The 20,358-nt window shown below is 41.3% G+C and overlaps 1 protein-coding gene across 11 annotated transcripts in view; it reads right to left on the bottom strand.

Moving 5' to 3' along the window:
- Nucleotides 1-20,358, bottom strand: part of LOC118793959 (nuclear factor 1 X-type-like) — a 156,756-nt gene that overhangs the window by 12,042 nt on the left and 124,356 nt on the right. For 4 of the 11 annotated variants that reach the window (XM_036552064.1, XM_036552066.1, XM_036552063.1 and 1 more), the window contains 6 exons: nucleotides 14,425-14,487; nucleotides 14,032-14,106; nucleotides 13,447-13,567; nucleotides 12,650-12,685; nucleotides 11,339-11,466; nucleotides 3,183-3,311 (listed from right to left, as the gene is read on the bottom strand). In XM_036552064.1, coding sequence (XP_036407957.1) covers nucleotides 3,183-3,311; nucleotides 11,339-11,466; nucleotides 12,650-12,685; nucleotides 13,447-13,567; nucleotides 14,032-14,106; nucleotides 14,425-14,487 — 552 coding nt within the window. The remainder of the gene's footprint in view (nucleotides 1-3,182; nucleotides 3,312-11,338; nucleotides 11,467-12,649; nucleotides 12,686-13,446; nucleotides 13,568-14,031; nucleotides 14,107-14,424; nucleotides 14,488-20,358) is intronic. The other 7 variants (XR_005005714.1, XM_036552072.1, XM_036552067.1 and 4 more) reach the window with 3 other exon arrangements.

The following is a 20,358-nucleotide window of genomic DNA, read 5'->3' as shown; positions in this document are numbered from 1 at the left end:
CCGCTTTTACACCAAACGGCCAACCACTTTGTTGGTAAAGGCGTAACCCGGAAAAAGGCAGGCCTATCACATTCTTAAGGAGAAAAATGAACACCCACAGTCCACTCTACTGTCACAATTATAGCTATGCAGCACACAAACGGGGCAAATCTACACAATGAGTAATATCAGGTACGAAGCTAACGTCCTATATAATGTCTCCGATGGAGATCGGCACATTATTGCGCCAGCTTTTCCGCCAAGCATGACATGTAAAAGACGACACAATTGTGTGACAAGAGATGTGTGAGAGAAATTTGGTCTTCTTTGATCGATGTTTAGGTATGTTTAGATGTTTCTGCCAAATATTACATGTAAAAGACGACACAATTGTGTCTGACAGAATTAAAGTATAGACCATTTTTGGATTGCATGATGGTAATAGTGTGAGCAGTTATTAACATTTGGAATTTATTGTGCTTTATTCAATTTCTAACAAAGTAGAAATTAGCTTGATAACTAGGCGTATCAATTAGCTAGCTAGCTTGCAAGCTAAAGTTAGCCTGCGGCACACTGAAAAAGTAGCTATTAAACAAACAACAAACTGTGATGCACCGACTTTAATAAGTACCGGGCATAAGGAAAAGGCTTACCGTAAGATAACGACCATATTCCTTGGATTTCGGTTTTGATTTTTTGATATGTGAAAGTGTTTATGACAAATGATATGTGAGAGAAATTTGGTCTTCTTTGGTTGATGTTTATGTACATTAAGCCACGTTAAGCTTGTTTCTTATAATGGCAGAAAAGCCTTAATGTTCCTTATTGCAACAGTAGGCCTACACATTGCTGATCATACACATTGCTGATTACCACCCCAGTGTAGGCTGTAGTTCAAGTGACATCGTAAGAGGTTAAACATGAATATTTGCATTAAGCTATTCCCAATAGGCCAACTGTAGGCCAGTGTCTTTATAATGGGTTCCTATGGGGAAAACTCCAATGAAAACGTCAGTGTTGATATTAAACCCATGGGGTCGTTGTATTGGTTCTTGAACGTGGTCATGATCAGAAATGTGTTAGAGAAGTGTAGTCCTGATACGTCGCTGTTTTGGTCCATAATGCTAAGGTAAGCTTTTTCCTTATAATGGGGGTCAATGGAGAAGAAACTGCTTAACACAAGTTAGTTACTCCTTTCATTGGATTTCAGTTTTGCTTTTTTGATAGGAGACAGTGTTTATGACATGTGAGATGTCAGACAAATTTGGTGATCATTGATCGCTGTTTTGGGACAATAAGCCACGTTAAGCTTTTTACCTTATAATGGGCGTCAATGGAGAGGAAAATGCTAACGTGAGATAACGACCATACTCCTAGGATTTCGGCTTTGATTTTTTGACCGGAGGAGGTGTTTCTGACAAGAGATGTCCGCGAGAAATTTGGTGATCTTTGATCGCAGTTTTGGAACATTAAGCCACATTAAGCGTTTTACAATGTCCCGAAATATTCTCCTCCAGCTAAACGCTCTTCAATTAGGCTATGTGATCAAAGGTCTGTGAGGAAGTGGTCAAAGAATTCGATGTGACTGGGAGAAGGAGAGTAAACTTTAAATAGGTAGGCCAGATTTAATTAGTCATTAATCAGTCAGTGGCATTTCTCTCAGCTCTCTCTCGATGTGTGTATGCGAGCATGCGTGCATGGTCAAGTTTCTGTGCATACCCTAAGATGAAATCCTGCAAGCGCCCCTGAATTGCACCACCTACCCAGGCAAGTGGTTTTAAGGTCTGATGGTTTTATGTCACAGGTTTGGAGGCTTGGTCTCTCCTGCTAAATTTTCCTTGGATTTTATTTTTTGATAGTGCCACTCCTCTAATTTCTGATTGGCAATTTAACTTTTAACATTGTAGGACAACGTACTGCTGCTTCTGCCAGATTCCACCAGAGGTCCCGTTTTACTATTTGTGCCTTACCCAATCTAGTTAATCAGTCCCACCTGTGACTTGTTAGTTTGATCATGTGTTTTTGTGCCCTAGATAAGCCCTGCCTGTTGCTTTGTTCTCTGCTGAGTCCTGAGCTGCCCTGCCTTGTGTATGCTCCTGTACACAAAGCTTGGTTGCTTTTGAGCCTAAAGTAAAGGTACTGTATTGTACTGTGTTTCTTTGTCATCTGTCTGTGGTTTGTTTGATCTCTTCAAGTGGGGTCTTCCTGCTCACTTGTTACAAAGGCAGAAGAAAGGATCTCAGAATTAGACCTCACAAAATCCTGGAAGAAGGAGCAGCAGTCCAATTTGATTCCTGAGCAGAGCTATGGGCCATGTCAGTACCTGAAGCTTTAAAGAACTCAACAATGATCCCTTCTGTAAATGGCTGAACTTTATAAAACTAGAAAGTCAGGGTCCCCAGACTCTTTCAAATATTCTAGTGAAACACCGTGCAGTGTAGACTCTCTGGAGGATGAAGTTTGGTCTGGAAAGACACGGGTCCACAAGCACACTGGCCATCTCTGTGTGGGTCTGGCATAGATTCTGGGTCTCTTAATGCCGGGTTCAGACCACACAATTTCAGCCCGATTTTGACACGATTTTGTTGTAGCCGACAAATTTCCAGCATCGGGCCAGAATGTGAACATCAGGAATGACGCCGAATGACGAACGGGCCTTGTAATGTGACATAATCGACGAACAGCGATGTGGCATCTGGGTCACCCCACAACACCCCGACGAAAAGTGAGAATCTCCCACGACGTGTTCTGAAGTTGACCAATAGGATGACAGAGTGCTCTCTGCAAACATGGAAATTAGGAATAGTAACAGTATATTATTGTTAAATGTCAGTAATATTATTTTAATTATGGTTACACATAAGGTGTTACAGTAACTAGTACAGTAACTAGAATTAGTGGGGGGGGGCTAGAGCCAGTTTACAAATCAGACACCAGCATGAGTAGGAGGAGTCAGGCAGGTGGAGGAGCTTATTACCTGGATACACAATTGCTCAACAAAAGACTGAATTTCTTCAGAGGGAATAGGTTGGAGTTAATTACAGGTGAGGTTTCTACTACTTCATCTTTTGTTTCTCCAAGGTTTGGAAGGGAAGGAAGGGGTTTCCCTATGATTTCAGACACAAACTGGAGCTGCGTGTTTTTCTGTTCCTGGGGCAGGGGGGTCTTCCAGCACCTCTGACCCCCATCACCTGGAGTCTCACCTGCTCTCACGCCCGCCAGCATTGGCAGCGAGTGATGGGTGAACGCGATGCGGGGTGACCTCATCTGTGGGGGCAGCGTGCTGAAATCGAACTTTCCCGACTTCTTAAGAGAACCAGGCGAGGACAGTCCTGGCAAAGATGGGATCAACAAATGGCAGAACAGAAGAAGGTGGTTTTAATTTACAAGGTTTGACCAGATCTCCTCACTTTAATCAGCTCAATTGGTTGATATGATTTTTTGATTTCATGATTTTTTTTTTTGATGGAATGACATTTAACTGATTGTCATGATCTAGTGAAGTCAATGAATTGCTTTGCTGAAAGTCTCTTCACTCTCTGTGCCCTGAGGATGCCCACCTCAATTCTTCCTCCAGCACTCTGTTTCCACCCAAAACCAACACTTCACCACTGTGCTATTTATAATGAAGAGTTTCTATTCAATATTAATAAAACTTCAGACTTTTGCATTTGCAGAATGGTTATGTAGATTCTGAGAAGCAGTGTCTCTGAACTCTGATCCTGCCAGCTATCAAATCCAATGTAACGTCTATTCATTCATTCAAACAACTGAGGCAAGTTGGATCTAAAGCTCAGTTATAGAGGGGTCACCTGCACCAAGTATGAGAGCCACATGATAAAACAGGTGTAGGTGAGGGGAGAGATGTACAGATTTGTGGGGTCTGGACAGACAATATAGTGGCCAGAAGGGGGCAGCAAATTAGGGGAACCAGCCTGGCTTCAAATTTAATATTTTTTTCTGTTCTGTTTGGACATCCCGGTAAGCCCTCTTTCCCCTTCTGACAGCACAAGAAAAACACACACACAAACACACACATGAATTCATACTTGTATACACACATGCACACTCACACTTGCACATACACTCACATATACATACACACACACACACACAATCATGCACACAATCATACATACACAGTCACGTTTACACATACACACACACACACACACACATACATGTACACACACACTCACATATACACTTATATACATACTGTATGCTCTCACGCACACAAACATACACTCACATATTTACAGTACACTCACACACATCCATTTACACACACTCATACACATGCACACACACGCTCACACACTCAGGTCTAATGTATCATTGACCTTGTGATCTGGGTTCAGATAGGTTACTTACTTATTACTTATTACTACTGAGTGCAGAAATTTTCACGCTCTCACACAGCCACCTCATCTGTCCAATGACCGATCTTACAACCCAGTAAAGCAATCGTGCTCAAAGCCCTCCTGTCAGGTGCACACAAGTAGCTTCCAGGAAATGGATTTATAGCCATAAGACAGGTGAAATTCCAATGCTTTCGTACCCATATTTATGAAGAAACTTTTCCGGTTCAAAATCAGATGAGGTTAATCCCTTTAACATCCCCTTAACAACAATGCTTATTAAGACACTTTTTCATTTCAAAATCAGATAAAGTTAATGGTCAAACCCTTTAAACACTTAACACACTTACTAAGAAACCTTAGTAATCTATCTATCTAAAGAGGGACAGCATTTTCTGTCTTAGCTGTTCTGATCAGTGTTAGGCTGTAGCTTGGTTATGATAAGGTTCCCTGGAGAAACAGTCTGTTTCTGCAAATGTTGATGCTGAATTTCCAGAATGCTGCGCTTTACCATATGAACATTCAAGAGCTTGATTCAAACATGGCTCACTTGGTCTAGGCTGTGTTTGCTGCCAGTTCCAAAACCGCATTCAGATGAGGCAGAGCAGAAGATCTGTATTCATCACAAAGGCCTTCAGACTTCACAAGACTGGGCTAGAGTTTGAGAACTTTGAATGTATGCCATAACTGTTTTCACACATAATATAAAATAGGTCTATATTACAATGCTAGATAATTTCATATGCAAAATATATAACAATAAAGATAATGATATGAGCCTGCCTCATTGAGTATATCCACAAACACACACAACACACACTCTTATATTCTAATACCTGTGCCACAACACCACATTGCAATACGCAGCACACATTGTTTCATACAAACGAGGGCTCCAAAGCCAAAAAGACTGGCTGAGTGTTTTAAAATACTGGGGTGGCAGTGCAGCATAGTGGTTAATGAGCAGGACTTGTGACCGAAAGGTTGTCGGTTTGATTCCCCGCTGGGGTACTGCTGTTGTACCCTTGGGCAAGGTACTTAACCCACAATTGCTTCAGTAAATATCCAGCTGTATAAATGGATAACATTGTAAAAAAAGTGTAACCTGCTCTGCTGCTCTGGATAAGAGCGTTTGCTAAATGCCAATGATGATGTAATGATGCAAAATGGCTTTGAAAGCACAGCTGAAACTAAAACACTCCCACACAGCACTGGGCACACTACTGATGCCTTAACTCAATTAGCTGATTAAAATCAATTACAAATCTCATTATGGTAAGAGGCTTGTCATGGACATTGGCATTTATTCAGTATTTTTTGGCATTCTTCATTTTGTTTCTTACCTAATGTGGCTGTATTTGCATGCTGTTTGCTGTTTGAAGTTGACACACCAAAGTTAGTTCATTAGCTTATGTGTTAGATACAACAGCATTTTTTTAATATATAAAAGAAAGCTATATACTTCTGTATGCCATGTTCTGCCTCAGACTGATGCATCTCCTGTAGGTACCACCCCCAGGCTGCCTGTCAGGACTGCGGCTTCTTAGCCTGGTTTGTTTTTGTTTTCCCCGTCCATGTGCTTTTGTTTTTCCCTGTGTTCCAGCCCTGCCCTGCTCTCTGCCCTGTCTCCGCCCACCTGATTACCTGACCGGCTCCACCTGCCTGCCGGCACACCTGCATCCCATCTCCTTATTAGCCTTGCCGTATTTATTCCCCATTTGTTTCGTCTCGTTGTGAGTTCATCTCAGTTATTCTGTTATGCTGCCTGCCTGCCTGCCTGCCTGCCTGCCTGCCTGCCTGCCTGCCTGCCTGCCTGCCTGCCTGCCTGCCTGCCCTGTGACACTGCCCCAGCTTTAACCTCATTGCTTACATATTTTACTTCCTGTTTCATGTGGAAACAGTACAGCAAACACTGAGAGGACATGGATGTTGAGAGACTGATGATAAAAAATAATCTCCAAGCACCTCAAGACTGCTGCCTACAGAGAGAGAGAAATCTAAAGGCATCTGGGGAATAATTGAATAGCAAGGCATTCAACGGTTCTGTGACCACTTTTCTGAATGGAAACGGCTATGTACCTTCAAAATTGTGTCTATTAAGATTTGTGGATTAAAAAAGTGTTTTTATTAATCCACAAACCAACTCTCCCCTTTTCTTCTCAGGAACAACCTCTTGGACCCCCATCAGTCAGGTTTCAGAGCTGGACACTCAACAGAAACCGCACTCCTGGCTGTGACAGAGGCTCTCCACACTGCTAGAGCCTCCGGCTTGTCATCTGCCCTCATCCTCCTCGACCTCTCCGCTGCTTTCGACACAGTCAACCACCAGACACTATTATCAAAGCTGTCTGAGATGGGCATCTCTGGAACCGCCCTCTCCTGGTTCACGTCCTACCTGACTGGTAGATCCTCCCAGATCTACTGGAAAGGCTCCACCTCTGCACCTGATATTGACGGGTTTAATCAATTGTTAATTACAACTGCGACTCAAATAACTGAGGGGGGCCAAGCCAGGGCCCCAGACGTGGCAGGACTCCCATCGGCATTGTTACACTCACTTTCAATTAGCAAGTGATTACAGGCTATGATGTGACTTCTCCAAATTGCAACTTCAGTTAGGAGGGAATCAAGAGTGACAGTCTGAAAATGGTGCAGGTGCAGGGCAGATCTGGGCTGTGTGCTGGGGATCCAAACTGCAGCTGCATGCTAACGCTGAACTTATGAAATATGGCAATATGCAGATATGGCATGTCCTAGCGGGTGTAGACAAGTAGAGAGTGTGCGTTACACACGCACACACCGCACACACACACATTTGTGTGTGTGTGTGTGTTTTTATGCAAATGCCCCTTTATATTGTCAGAGAGCAAGAATACAACTGATAAATAGTCTTACATTTCCATTAATTATGAATGACCTATTATTAAAAGGCAGTGAACCATCAGATGGTGAGCAAGACGTAGATCAGATATAATCTTCCAAATTTACACTGTGAAATGATTGTTTCTTGTGCTTATTCACATTTGCCTTTTCTGACTTTATTATGAGGTTCAGATATAGACATTTACAGATGAATACAATGTAGACATGTTCTGGCAAACAGAGATATGCCAACATTCAAGATGATAATCACCAATCTATAACCTGCTTTCTGTTAGTCCACTAACGTAAAGTGATAAATCATACCTGAAGAATGAGTAGTATTGTTAAACATTTCTAATACTATAAAAAGACCCTATATACAACAGCTGGAGAAAGTATTCATCCCCTTTTACCACATTTTGTTGTTTTGATGTTTAGATGTTAGATTTTTTTCCCTCTCATCTATAAAACCTGCTCTACACTTTCCATGTGCTAAAAACAGTGGCTAAAAATTAATTTAAAAAATCCTAAAAATCTTCACTGGAAAAGTATTCACCCCCCAGCTCCCCTACATAATCTCTGGTTCAGCCAGTTGTCTCCAGAATTCACACAATTTCTTGGATGGTTTCCCTCTATGTGTAACTGCAGTGGTTAACATTTTTGATTGAAAACACCTGTCTATGTGAGGTCCCACCATTTGGCATTCCATACAAAGAAATCAACGGAGCTTTCCCAACAACTCAGGGAAAGAGTTTTCAGACAGACACAAGTCAGGGGAGGGATACAGAAATATTTCCAAAGCTTTGAGTATCCCACAAAGCCCTGTGAAATCAACTGTGGTCTGATGAAATGAAAATTGAGTTGTTTGGCCTTAATGCAAAAACTTATGACAACACTTTCCCCACTGTGGAGTACGACAGTGGCAGCACTATGTTGTGGGGCTGCTTTTCATTGGCAGGAACTAATAGGATAGATGGAAAAATGGATGGAGAAAAATATAGGCAGATCCTTTAGCAAAACCTAAAACAGTCTGCAAAAGACCTGAAACTGGGATGGAAATTCATATTTCAAAAGGACAATGACCCCAAACACAGAGCTAAAGCAACCCTACGGTGGCTTAAAAACAAGAAAGTGAATATCCTAGAGTGAACAGGTCAAAATCCAAAGTTAAATCCAATTTAAAATCAGTGGCAGGAGCTGAAGATTACCTACACTGCCATGCAATGTGCAACAACTGCAGCAGTTTTGCATGGAAGAGTGGGCAAATATTAAACCCAGAAAATGTGAAAGGTTGTGAGTACTTAGCACAGACTTGAGGCTGTAAAAGGGGAACAACTAAGTTCTAAATGCAAAATAACTCAGACGGGGGACTACCAAGCTGGATTTTTCTGTTTTATATTTTTTATTCAATTTTCTTTTTCAATAGTTTTCCCCCATTACAATGTTGAGTATGTTCTATTTATTGTAGAAAATTCATTCAAATGCATTAAACTTTCAGGCTGTAACACAGCAAAATGTGGCAGGCCTTCACCCATGTGCACACATATGTCAGGTGTGAATCTCCAGCAGGTGGAGATTCAGTGATAGGAGTGTACTGTGTTTTAACCATGGTATAAAAACTGAGTGCCATCAATCTCATGCATTATCCTCCTTTCCTGCATACTCCCAAAATGGTGCAGAGAGACAGAAAGAGGGAGAGATGGGGCAAGGTCTGGGGAGGGACATTACTGACACTAGTACAATGGAAGACAAACATTTGTGTGGAGACACTCAGTGGTGACGCTGCAAATGAGAGGCTACACCATGAGCATGGGCTGATGGGAAGTATACTTAAAAGCTGGGACTTTTGCATGAGCTTTGGACTCCATATCCAATGAGCACCATATGATGGTTCTCTGTCCTTACTACTGGCTCTGGTCCAGCGCAGGGCATGTGAACCACCTCTGATCAGGGCGGGGTTGGGGGTGGGGGGGTGTTTCAAAGCTTAGCCTGCAGGGTTTTCCCAATATATTCAGTTCGCTGACTCACTGACTGGCTGGACACTGGCTGGACACTGGCTTGGTTTCCATTGTTTTCCACACAGACATGCTTCCTTGGAAGTGGCTGGAAAAATTTGTGTCACAGGTTATGTATATACAGTTATTTGAAGCACCTGAGTGGGGTCCTCTTTCCTTGTCTAACCACTGTGTAACAACCACAGTACGTATGTACACAGTAGGTACACAGGAGCACCTGTGTAAGCATAGTGTAGATACAGAGACATTATGGCCACTCATCATTAAGTGGTACCCCAGATGACAGGCCAACAGGGAGCCTTTCTGGATTGTGTGTGGTAAGGAGTGACATGAACTTGGCTGAGCTTTGTAATGATCATGCATGGTACAGAATGTGTTGTGTATGTTGTGTTAGTAAAGTATATGTGAAGGGAGTATGTTGGATTAGTACAGTCAGTATGAGGGGTGTCTACAGAAACTCCTTTCTGGCTGTCAGGACTTAACATTTGATAAGGTAAACGCTGTATTAAAAATATAATGTCGAAAATACAACATCATGCGCACATTGTACGAGAGCCCACACTGATTCTAAGAAGTGGATTGCCATGGTCTCCCACCAGATGGTGTATGTTGAAGCTTGTGAAATAGAACTCTTCCACAAACTTATAGACAGGTTGTATGTGTCTATGAGTTTGTGGAAGAGTTCTGTTTCCACTCAGATATAGTTTCTTAACTGTGTATTGCTGCACACACGTGGATCGTACTACCATGTGCAGTTAACAGTGGTTTAAGCTTATAGCATTTTGGTAAATACATACTATTTACTTTCAGGTGACACTACATTGAGACTGAGCTACTACTTATTCCTGTGAGTATTTTGAAAGATCAGAGACAGATAAGGTACTGCACTATCTATGGAAAAACAATGGTGGACTGATTCCCAGAAGAGTTTTTAATAGTGTTGGTATAGGAATGATTCTGTCTGATTTTTTTTCATTTTTCACCCACTTTCGTTCATCACCAACTGTGCTACAGGTGCTTTTCTCACTGCAAAATTGTATGCCCTCATTTGGAAGCAACAGGGTGAGGTAAACACCCTCCTCCAATATAATTGCAACCTAATGCGGATATTTTTTACACTACAAGTCCCACAGTACACTGCAATGAAGTAGACGCTCATTGGTGGAGGCATGTGGCTGAGTCTTACTCAGCCAGCTGTGCTTCACAACATGTCAGACAAATAGTCTACTATACCAACAATATAAAATAAATACAATACAAAGGAACATTCACCAATAACATGGGTTTTGAGAGAAAAAACATCCAGGGAAGGTGTGTGATTGGACGTAACAAGCATCTGACTTGTGAGGACCATTTGTTTGAGAAAAGCTTTGTGAACAACTACACATTTTCCCTGGGGTAATGGAGTGAACGGCTGAGGCTGTTCTAGAGAGCCATCCCTTCTGTCCTCTTGTTTCCTGATTTCTAAGATCCAAGCTGTTTGCACTATAAATGGCCATCAGCAATGCCTGAATGAATCATGAACACAAATGCAACTATTAACACCAAATTTGAGAATACCAAATGGATTTGGCAGGTTTTTGCACAGTTCCCTGAAATTTATGCTAATCATTTTTCATTTATTTTTCTAAGTAATACTCAGGCATTACTGGCTAAGAGACAAGGACTGGTCCGTAAAAAATCCAGAGCAATATATCTGTTTCAAGCCCTTCAACCCGAGCTGTGTAAAACATGAGGTTAAAATGGGAATAAATTCTTCACTCCTACCCCTCGTCTGAGTTCAGCTATCCAGATGTCCTATCCTGGAATGTCCAGTGAGCTACTGCATGGGATTTGTGTCTGTTTAAGGTCACTAAGTTAAAACCTTTTACAGCTGTCCTTTGCCAACTCAGAGCTTGAAGGGGGAAACAGAAAAAATGGATGACTAGTCATTAGTTTTAGCCGAGACTAGTGGGAAAGAGGACAGGTGCACTTGGCATGGAATGGCCTAAATACAGGCTGGACAGGTCTTAATGCATTGGAGAGCTGTGAACTTTTGGTATGAGGAGACAGTGAAGTGCTGTCAATCAAGAGGGAGGAGAACGAACAGTGAAAGAAAGAACGGTGGCCAAAGTCAGTTACCTGTGTCCACATCGTTGGGCCATCCACTGGACTGGGAGCTGCTGGCAGCAGGTGAGCGTCCAGAGTAGAAGACATCATCCACGGGGCTCTCCATCTCACTGTCATCAATGGACTTCCGTTTGTTGGAGCTGAGAAGGAGATGAGCGAGGGGTCAAATCTCCCCCAAGCCAACTGTAGCTTGGCAGCCAAGTATAGGCACATCAAAATTCTGTGAGGCTCCCTTGTAAAAACAAGAGAACAAGGTAACAAGCTTCCAAAAGAGGACACAGATGTGGATGTGGCACTAAAAGCTCCACTGTGAGCATCCCACCGTCACATTGTTGTTAATACTCATAAACTGTGGAACGCAGCAGAACACACCTCCTAAGGTATTCCAGTGGTCAAACAGTAACCCCCTACCATGTCCCCAGCTGGTTGACTGCTGCTAATATACTAACAGTGTGGTTAGCACTCCTTCAGAAAAGGCAAAAACAAACATACTGTCTCAATTGTTATTCATTGTTCATTTCCTTTAGATTAATTTACCAGCACAGAGAGAACAGGACAAATATACAGACTTTGACAGATGAAACTGTCAAAGGTTCACTATTATTTTAACTGTGCTATTAAAATAACATTAAAAATTGAGTAAAAAAAAGTAAATAAGAATGAGTGTTTTTGACCTCTGTTTAATAACAAGTAGAAACTTGTTATTGTTCCCTCGCTGGCTTTTCACACTGGTTTCCACCTGCCCTAAAATGTCAAGATTTACCACAGTGTGTACTACCCTATGTGGGGTCCACTAAACTCCAACAGCTGCTAGCTCCCCCAAACCCCATCAGCTGCTAGCTCCCTCAAACCCCATCAGCCGCTAGCTCCCCAAAACCCCATCAGCTGCAAGCTTCCTCAAACCCCATCAGCCGCTAGCTCCACCATACCCCATCAGCTACTAGCTCCTCAACACAGAACTGGCTGACAATAAATAATCATGATAATCACAAAGACACTGGAAACTGTTTTTAACTTTCTTCTCTCAGTCTTGTAGGCTACTGCTAGGCTTGCACTCAGATGTTATAAAATGGGTATAAACTCAAGTAATAAAGGGGTTATAACAATTGTTTTCAGAACTGAGAGGCAAAAATATCTGTGCCTATGACATTAACTCTGCACCTGGATAAAAGATACAAGACAGCAGACAGTTGCATACAAGCACACAGAAAAGCATAGCATACATGCATGTCTATGTAGTGTGTGTGTCTGGGTGGGTGGTGTATATGTGTGTGCATGTGAGGGTATGACTGTACTAGCAGGGAAATCTGTCCAGAGATCTACCTCCGAGGAAGGCTGGCATAGAGCTCCATTTCATACCTGCAACATGAGACAGAAAGAGAAGGCGAGGAGAGAGAAACATTAGGATAGAGAGAGGGAGAAAGTGCAAGAACGAGAGAGACAGGGATAGACATGGAAATAAAGAGCAGGGAGCTCCCCGAAACCCCATCAGAGGGAGAGAACAGGAGAGAGAGAGGGGCAGGTGGGAAAAGAGAAAAAGGGGAGAAGAGGGATGGAGAGAGGGAGAGAGAGATAGGTACCATCACACACTCACACAGTAGAGTGGTTCAGAGATAAACGCAGTGGTGAATGTTAGTAGAACATGATGCTTTATACACTCTCACCTGAGTGAACAGAGGTCCAGTGCTACACTGCATGATCATTACTGCTTTGCCATTTAGAACGTCCCTGTCACTGCCACTGTTGGAATCCATATGAATCACTCATTGCCACTGTCACAATCCATACAAATCACTCACTGCCACTGTCACAATCCATGTAGATCAAAATGCAGAGTGTGCTAGCTGAGACTAGATATGAGCGTATATGAATATCTATATGTATGCATATGTCTGTTATGTTACACATACCCTTGCATGTGTTTTGTATGATTTTTTTTCTTTTGCCCTGCATAACTGTACTTGTAATGTTGCTCATTGCTGCTTTGGCAACACTGCCTTTGCACTGCAGCACCTTTTACCAATAGTGCACCACTGAACTCAACTCACTGAGCTGCTGCATGGCTGTTGTAGTGGTGAGGTGATATGTACCTTTGTGGTAGGAACCTTTGTAAAGCATACCTGGTGGAGGGGGTGGAAGTAATGGAGCGTCGCCCCAAGGTCACCTGGTTGATGTTGTAGTAGCCAGGACTTTCCAGGTCTGCCAGAGAAAAGCTGGGCCCAGATGCCGTGGCAACCGGAGCTGACAGAAGGAGATGTGTCACGCGATGAGGTTATTATGGAAAAATTACTCAAAAAACAATAATATACAGTAAGTAGGATCATATTTTGTATTACAAGAGAATAAGTATAATAGAAGACTTTTAAATTTTAAATTTTAAAAGACTTTTAAATTGATGGTGACTGTGAGTGAGTGAACGAGTAAGTGAGTATGTGTTTGAGTGAGTGCATAAGTTTGTGAGCGAATGATTACGTGTAAATGAGTGAATGAGTGAGAGTGAGTGAGTGAGTGAGTATGAATGAGTGTATAAATAAATGAATGTTAGTGCGTTATTGAGTGTAAGTGAGTGAGTGAGTGACAGCAAGTGAATGAGTGAATGAGTGAGTGAGTGCAAGTGAGTAAATTATTGAATGAGAGTGAATGAATGAGTGCAAGTGAGTCAGTGACACACACTAATGAGAGAAGTGACCATTGCGAGTACTTACTCTGTGACACATGGATGAGCTCAGTGACATTCCACACTCCTGAAGTCACAAAGCAGTCCTGGAAACTCAAGTGTCCTGCAGAGGAAAAAAGGAGCATCACTCAAGTACACATACACACACACACACACACACACACACACCTGCACACACATGCAGTCATACATACTCACACTCACACACTTGCACATCCACAGAATCTATGTGGTTACATTCCTAAATACTGGTCAGTTGTGTCATACTGAGGTAATCAGCACTTTGTGGTCACATGTCAGCATTCCTCCCTGACCCATGTGGTTCCCATCTTCCAACAACAGCACTATGATTTATAATAGATATAGATATGCCATAATCACACCCTGCCTCCCTGTGTGTACGTGTGTGTGCTGAACTGACCATTTGGTGGTGGCTTGATGTCGGCATCTCCTTGCTGGTTGGAATTGTCTGATTGTCCAGATTCTGGGAGACAGACAGACAGACAGATGGAGAAAGAGAGAAAGAAAGTGGGAGGGGGAGGAGAAAACATCTCAAATTTCAAATCCTGTTCTTTAGCTTGTGTATGTTTTCAAAGTGCATATTATTCAGTGATGGACATACAATTGTGTTCACTGGGTTAATAGGTTACCTGTAAATCATTATAAATTATAGTTTTTTACAATCGTTTTCACACTTAGGTCAATACTATGCCCACTTTTTCAAAACTCTTAACACAGTGTGCTTACAGTTTTTTACGATTGCTTACACACTAAAATTAAAACTTTCCCACAATTAGCAAAACCTTACACTCAAGGAGCAAAACACCGGCCCAGATTTGCACAACTGTAAGCACATTGTCAGCTTCACACTTTTTGCAAAACACTACACACAGTGATTTGCAAAACACTAAACACACTTGTACACATTTGACACAGAAATTTATCATGATGCCATTTCCTTGCAATTTCAAAGCAACAGCTTTCAAATGAACACACCCATGAACCAATTGGTTAAACACAGCCACCAGGTGTGCACACAGACAGGTGCTTAATTGTAGACACACCAATCAGGTTTAAGCACTATAAAAAGGCAACAGGTAAGTTCACCTGTCTTCAACAAAAATGGATGGTGTCAGAGGAAGAGGGAGAGTGCGGATGAGAGGGGGAATCCGGAAAGAACAAGGTGGAGGAAGAGGCCAAGGTAGAGGAAGAGGAAGAGGAAGAGGTAGAGGGAGAGGGAGAGGAAGACCTGGAGGAGGGGTAGGATGTGCATGAGAACACCAAGGAGGGAGGGGCCCCATATTCACACGGGAGCAAACGAGAGGGATCATAAACCTTGTTTTGGCCAATAATGCAATCAGACTTAGAGAAATTCAAACTCATATTTTCAATGATCACACAATTTTCAATAATGTCCAACAGGTCTCTCTGTCAACAATAGCCCGAATCCTTAAAAAACATCAAGTTCTGATGAAACAACTGTATAGAGTGCCATTTGAAAGAAATTCAGACAGGGTGAAAGTCCTGCGGCGTGAATATGTGGAGGTAAGTTTTGACTGTAGCATTGTCGTCTGGGACAATGTATCTTTCCATCGTTCTGCTCTGGTCCAAAACTGGTTTCATCAACACCCACAATTTACAGTTCAATACCTTCCACTATACTCCCCTTTCCTAAACCCCATCGAGGAGTTCTTCTCAGCATGGTGGTGGAAGGTTTATGATCTCCAGCCCTATGTCCAGATGCCCCTCATTCAAGCTATGGAGGAAGCATGTGATCAAATTGGTGCAGCATCAATATAAGGGTGGATTTGTCACTCCAAAAGATTCTTCACACGTTGCCTTGCAAATGAAAATATAGCCTGTGATGTTGACAAGGCCAGATCCAGCTAGGCGGAGAGATGATGTTTAGTTTTCTTTTTTTTTGAACTGGATATGTAATTTATGTTACAGTACTACTGTAAGCTTACAGTACAATGGTATGTTCAGTAATACTGTATGAAAACTGGAAAATGTTTTGTTATGAATGTTTTGTTGAAATGATCAGTATTGACTGACTTGAGTATATGAAAAGAAATAAATATTTTCATTGGTCTGCACAATTGGTGTCATGTAATGTTGAATTTATTTTTTCACTTTCTCTGTGTAAATGCTAAAAGTGTTTTAGGTTGAGCACAGGAGTGTTTAATTGATTCAAACAGAATCAGACCATATGATGAATGTGTTTATGTTATGACAAGAAAATAGGGTTTTTATAAGAAATTGTATAGTTTTGACTAAAGTGTTCCATTTTGCAAATGATGAGGTGTTGTGCTACTTGGGTGTAGTGTTGTGCTAATTGTGTGAAGTGTTTTGAAAAACCGGGCCCTATTTTCAAAATTGTGCTTAAGCAATTGAAAAAAACTGTAACAACCATGCATATGATCAAATCAGTTAATCTTTCATGCAAAATGCACTACAACCACCAAAACACTTCATAATTCACCCAAACTAATTCACCCAGACTACATTGTCACTCAGAATACAATGGACTAAAAAACAGAAACAACTTGAAGCATTGCAAAATGCATATATTATGTGTTGCCGTATCCTCTGTTTTAGCATAGATTGCATAGGTATACTATAGTACAACAAAAAGTCTGCTTTTCATTTCTAGTACAGTAAGTGAAGCAACAACACATGATACTACCACTAGAAGTCTGCTGTAGCCCTAATGCTGATCCATGGTGTCCTCTGTATTTTGGGTCAATTTTTTATGAATCTCACATCTACTGCAACATTCTCCCTTGCCTTGAACCTTTAGAAAAAAATCTTTAGCATATCTTATCCACCCCTGCAATCCCCTACACCCCATAAATATTTGAAGCCAAGCAGCTGTCATGACACTAAGAACAAACTTTGATCTGTATTTGCATTCTTTCTCTCACTGATAGCCCATTACTTACATATACAGCAGTAATAGTGGAAAAATCTCTTCAGCGACAACTACATCTACATTTTGCCTATATACATGCACATTTCAATGCAAATACAATCACTTTTGTATACATGGTAACAAGGCTGCAAACAAAAAAACTGAATAAACTTTCTGCTAAAATCAGAATAATCTGTGTTATTTCAAGCGTATAGTTTCATTTGTCTGTCAAAATGCAGCATATTTCCATCTACAGTGATCTAAATTTTGTTAGGGTTGCTGTAGTTGTACAGAATTTTGCTGGTGGTGAACATTGACTGAGAGAGGTATTCATAAATTTTGGAAGAAGTGGTGATTGAATGCATTTTGTATCAAAGCAAATGCACAGTTTAGTTCACATAGTCTACTGATATGGTGAATGTGTTAAGTGTTTTGAAAAAGTGGACATGGTATTGAGACATGTGTGAAAATGATTGTAAAAAACTGTAAAATGATGAAAACTACCTTTGAATCTGGTAGGTCCAGGACAGCAGTGCAAATTGGGAACTGTTGTGCTGATGGCTGCCCTTACATAGGCTCTGTCTATAATTACTGATCTAGGATCAGCTTTCCCAGCTCACAACTCCAACGCAGGGAGGGGGGTGTTCTGACAGGTAAACAGAAACTGGAGCCCTGACAGGTACAGTGGATATAAAAAGTCTACACACCCTTATGAAATTGCAGGTTTTTGAAATGTAAAGACAAAAATAACCACTGTCAGACAACAATAACAACTGTAAATGTCAGACTTTTTCCATCTGTAATGTGATCTTCCAACAAACAAAAATCCAGAGAAAAAACAAATAATTATTAGGAACATTTAAAATAAAAAAAATAAACACCATGATTGCATAAGTCTGCTCACCCCTGTTTTGGCACAAAACCTGCTGGCCTCTGTCAGAAAGCTGAAGATGAAGAGGAATTTCACATTCCAACATGACAATGGCCCAAAGCACACATCCACGTCGACCAAGGCATGGCTTCAGAAAAGTCTTGAAATGGCCCAGACAGAGCCCAGACAGAGCCCAGACCTCAATCCCATCGAAAACCTGTGGAATGACCTAAAGAGAGCTGTACACAGGAGATCCCCTTGCAATTTGAAGGAACTTGAACTTTTTTGCAAAGAAGAGTGGGATAAAATTCCAAAGTGTAGATGTGCAAAGTTAATAGAGACTTATTCACTTGCTACTGTAATAATGCAAAAGGTGCTTCCACAAAGTATTAGTTGGGTGGGGTATGCAGACTTAAGCAATTAGGGTGTTGTAGTTTTTTAAAATTTAACTCCTCTTTCTTTCTCTGGATTTTTGTTTGTTGGAAGGTCACATGGAAGATGGAAAGAGTCTAACATTTATGTTGTTGTTATTTCTGTCTTTACATTTTAAAAACCTGCAATTTCATAAGGGTGTGTAGACTTTTTATATCCACTGTACACAGAAACTGCACTGACAGGTAACAGCCAACCTGTCACTTGAGACTCTGGGGATTGAACCGGCAACCTTTCGGTTACAAGGCCTGCTCCTTAACCACTATGCTACACTGCCGCCCACATGTATGCATCTTGCACCAAGCAACAAAAACATACCTTGTTGTGACATCAAAGAAACATCTCCTATGGAAGACAACAACAATGCTTTATCTAGACATTTGGATCTTGGTAACTATGAAAAATGTTTAAGAATCCCTGCACATGCTCTCTCTCTCTCTGTGGCCATACCAGCCAGCAGGTATGCCCTAATAGCCCTGTGATCATTATCCTCACCCCCCACACACAGTAAGACACCACAAATACACTCCACAGACAGGCTAATGCTACAAACTGCAGACACACAGAGATAACATATTGTAGCGAATGACAGCCACTGATGACAGAGGAGGAATGTGGGAAATTGGTTTATTGGGTGTTGTAAAATATTTTTATACTGTTCTGTGTTAATAATGTTCATTTATTGTTGTTCAGGTCTAAGCTCTGGTTTTTATGTCTTAGAGAATGAATGGCAGTGTGAGTAAGTTAGTTAAATACAAGGAGGTAACATACCATACACATACTAATGCTACACACTGGAGACACACAGGGAGATACAATACCATACACATGCTAAACAGAAACACTATTGAATACATTGCATAAACACCGGTACACCTTACACACTGATAGAATCTATGCACAGATACACGAATACACACACATTTTCTTAGACACATTTTCTTAGCATTTCTATGTGCAACGCTGACACTGTAGGTCTGGAACTGAAACCTCCATGATGAAGCCACACACAGAGAGGATATTTATAGCCATAGAAAGGGGAGAAACAGCCACAGCTGTCCAGGTGTGTTACACAGTGTGTTTGTGTTGGGGGGGGGATTGGTGGTCTTGGGATTACAGTTTTTCATGCTGTTCTATGAACATCACACACACACACACAGACACTAAAGCACACTGTGCAGAGAATAGAACTTCTAGTGCCCATAGAGACTGAAACTGTATTAATGCCCTTAGAGAACTGTCTATAATGGATGTGATCTGTAATGTATTTCTACACAGTGGCAGTGCTGTGGTCTATGATTGACTGATTGATTGATTGTCCATTGATGGATTGCTGGTTTTACCAACCTTGAAAAAAAAGTAAGAATACCCTGAATAAAGGATGTCTAAAACAGTGACAGTGCTTTATCTATATTGTACTGCCTGAGCTTTCTCATGAAAATACAATCTCTGCTGACCTTCTTTATATATCTGTTGGATGTTGAGTGTGAATGTCAGTTTTGAATCTATGGTTGTGTCCAAATATTTGTATATCTTTGTGTTTATGTAGATGGGTTCTGGCAATGGATATTGGTATAATGAATGTGATTTGTAATGGATAAGGAAGCAGTGGTAGTGTGTACATATTTAGTAGTTTTGCATGTTTGAATTTCATGTGCAATTTGCATGTATATAGATTTGGTTGTCTGTGTAACTTCATGCAGCCGTATTTAGGTCTCATGTAAATGACTGCATTGATGTGTAAGTGTGTGTGTGTGTGTATCCAAAACCCAAATCCCCCCCAGCTGTGGATAACACAGTACATCCTCCCAATTGGGTTTCACTTAAGAGGTTTATCACTATGTTGCTAAACATTCTGACCTTTTTTAATCCTTAATACGCTTAAAATGTTCCAAACCCTCCTAATCCCCCTGGCTATCGCACACAGATGTTCTCACAGCCCTTTATGCAGCTAGCTTTATCCCAGTTTCAACTTATTTATTCATTTCCTATCTTACAATACCATGCATCAATTTCTTCCTCCCCCTGTGCTGGCATTCTCTGGATGTCCTAGCGATGGGGCTTCCAGCTGTATAGTGACCTCACTGTGAGAATGCGTCTCTATTGGGTCAAAGCCCTCAGCCTACTTTTGTTGTACAAAG

Source organism: Megalops cyprinoides, chromosome 19 (genome assembly GCF_013368585.1).
Source record: "Megalops cyprinoides isolate fMegCyp1 chromosome 19, fMegCyp1.pri, whole genome shotgun sequence".
NCBI classification, from domain to species: Eukaryota; Metazoa; Chordata; class Actinopteri; order Elopiformes; family Megalopidae; genus Megalops; species Megalops cyprinoides.
This window is presented reverse-complemented; position numbering and strand designations above follow the sequence as displayed.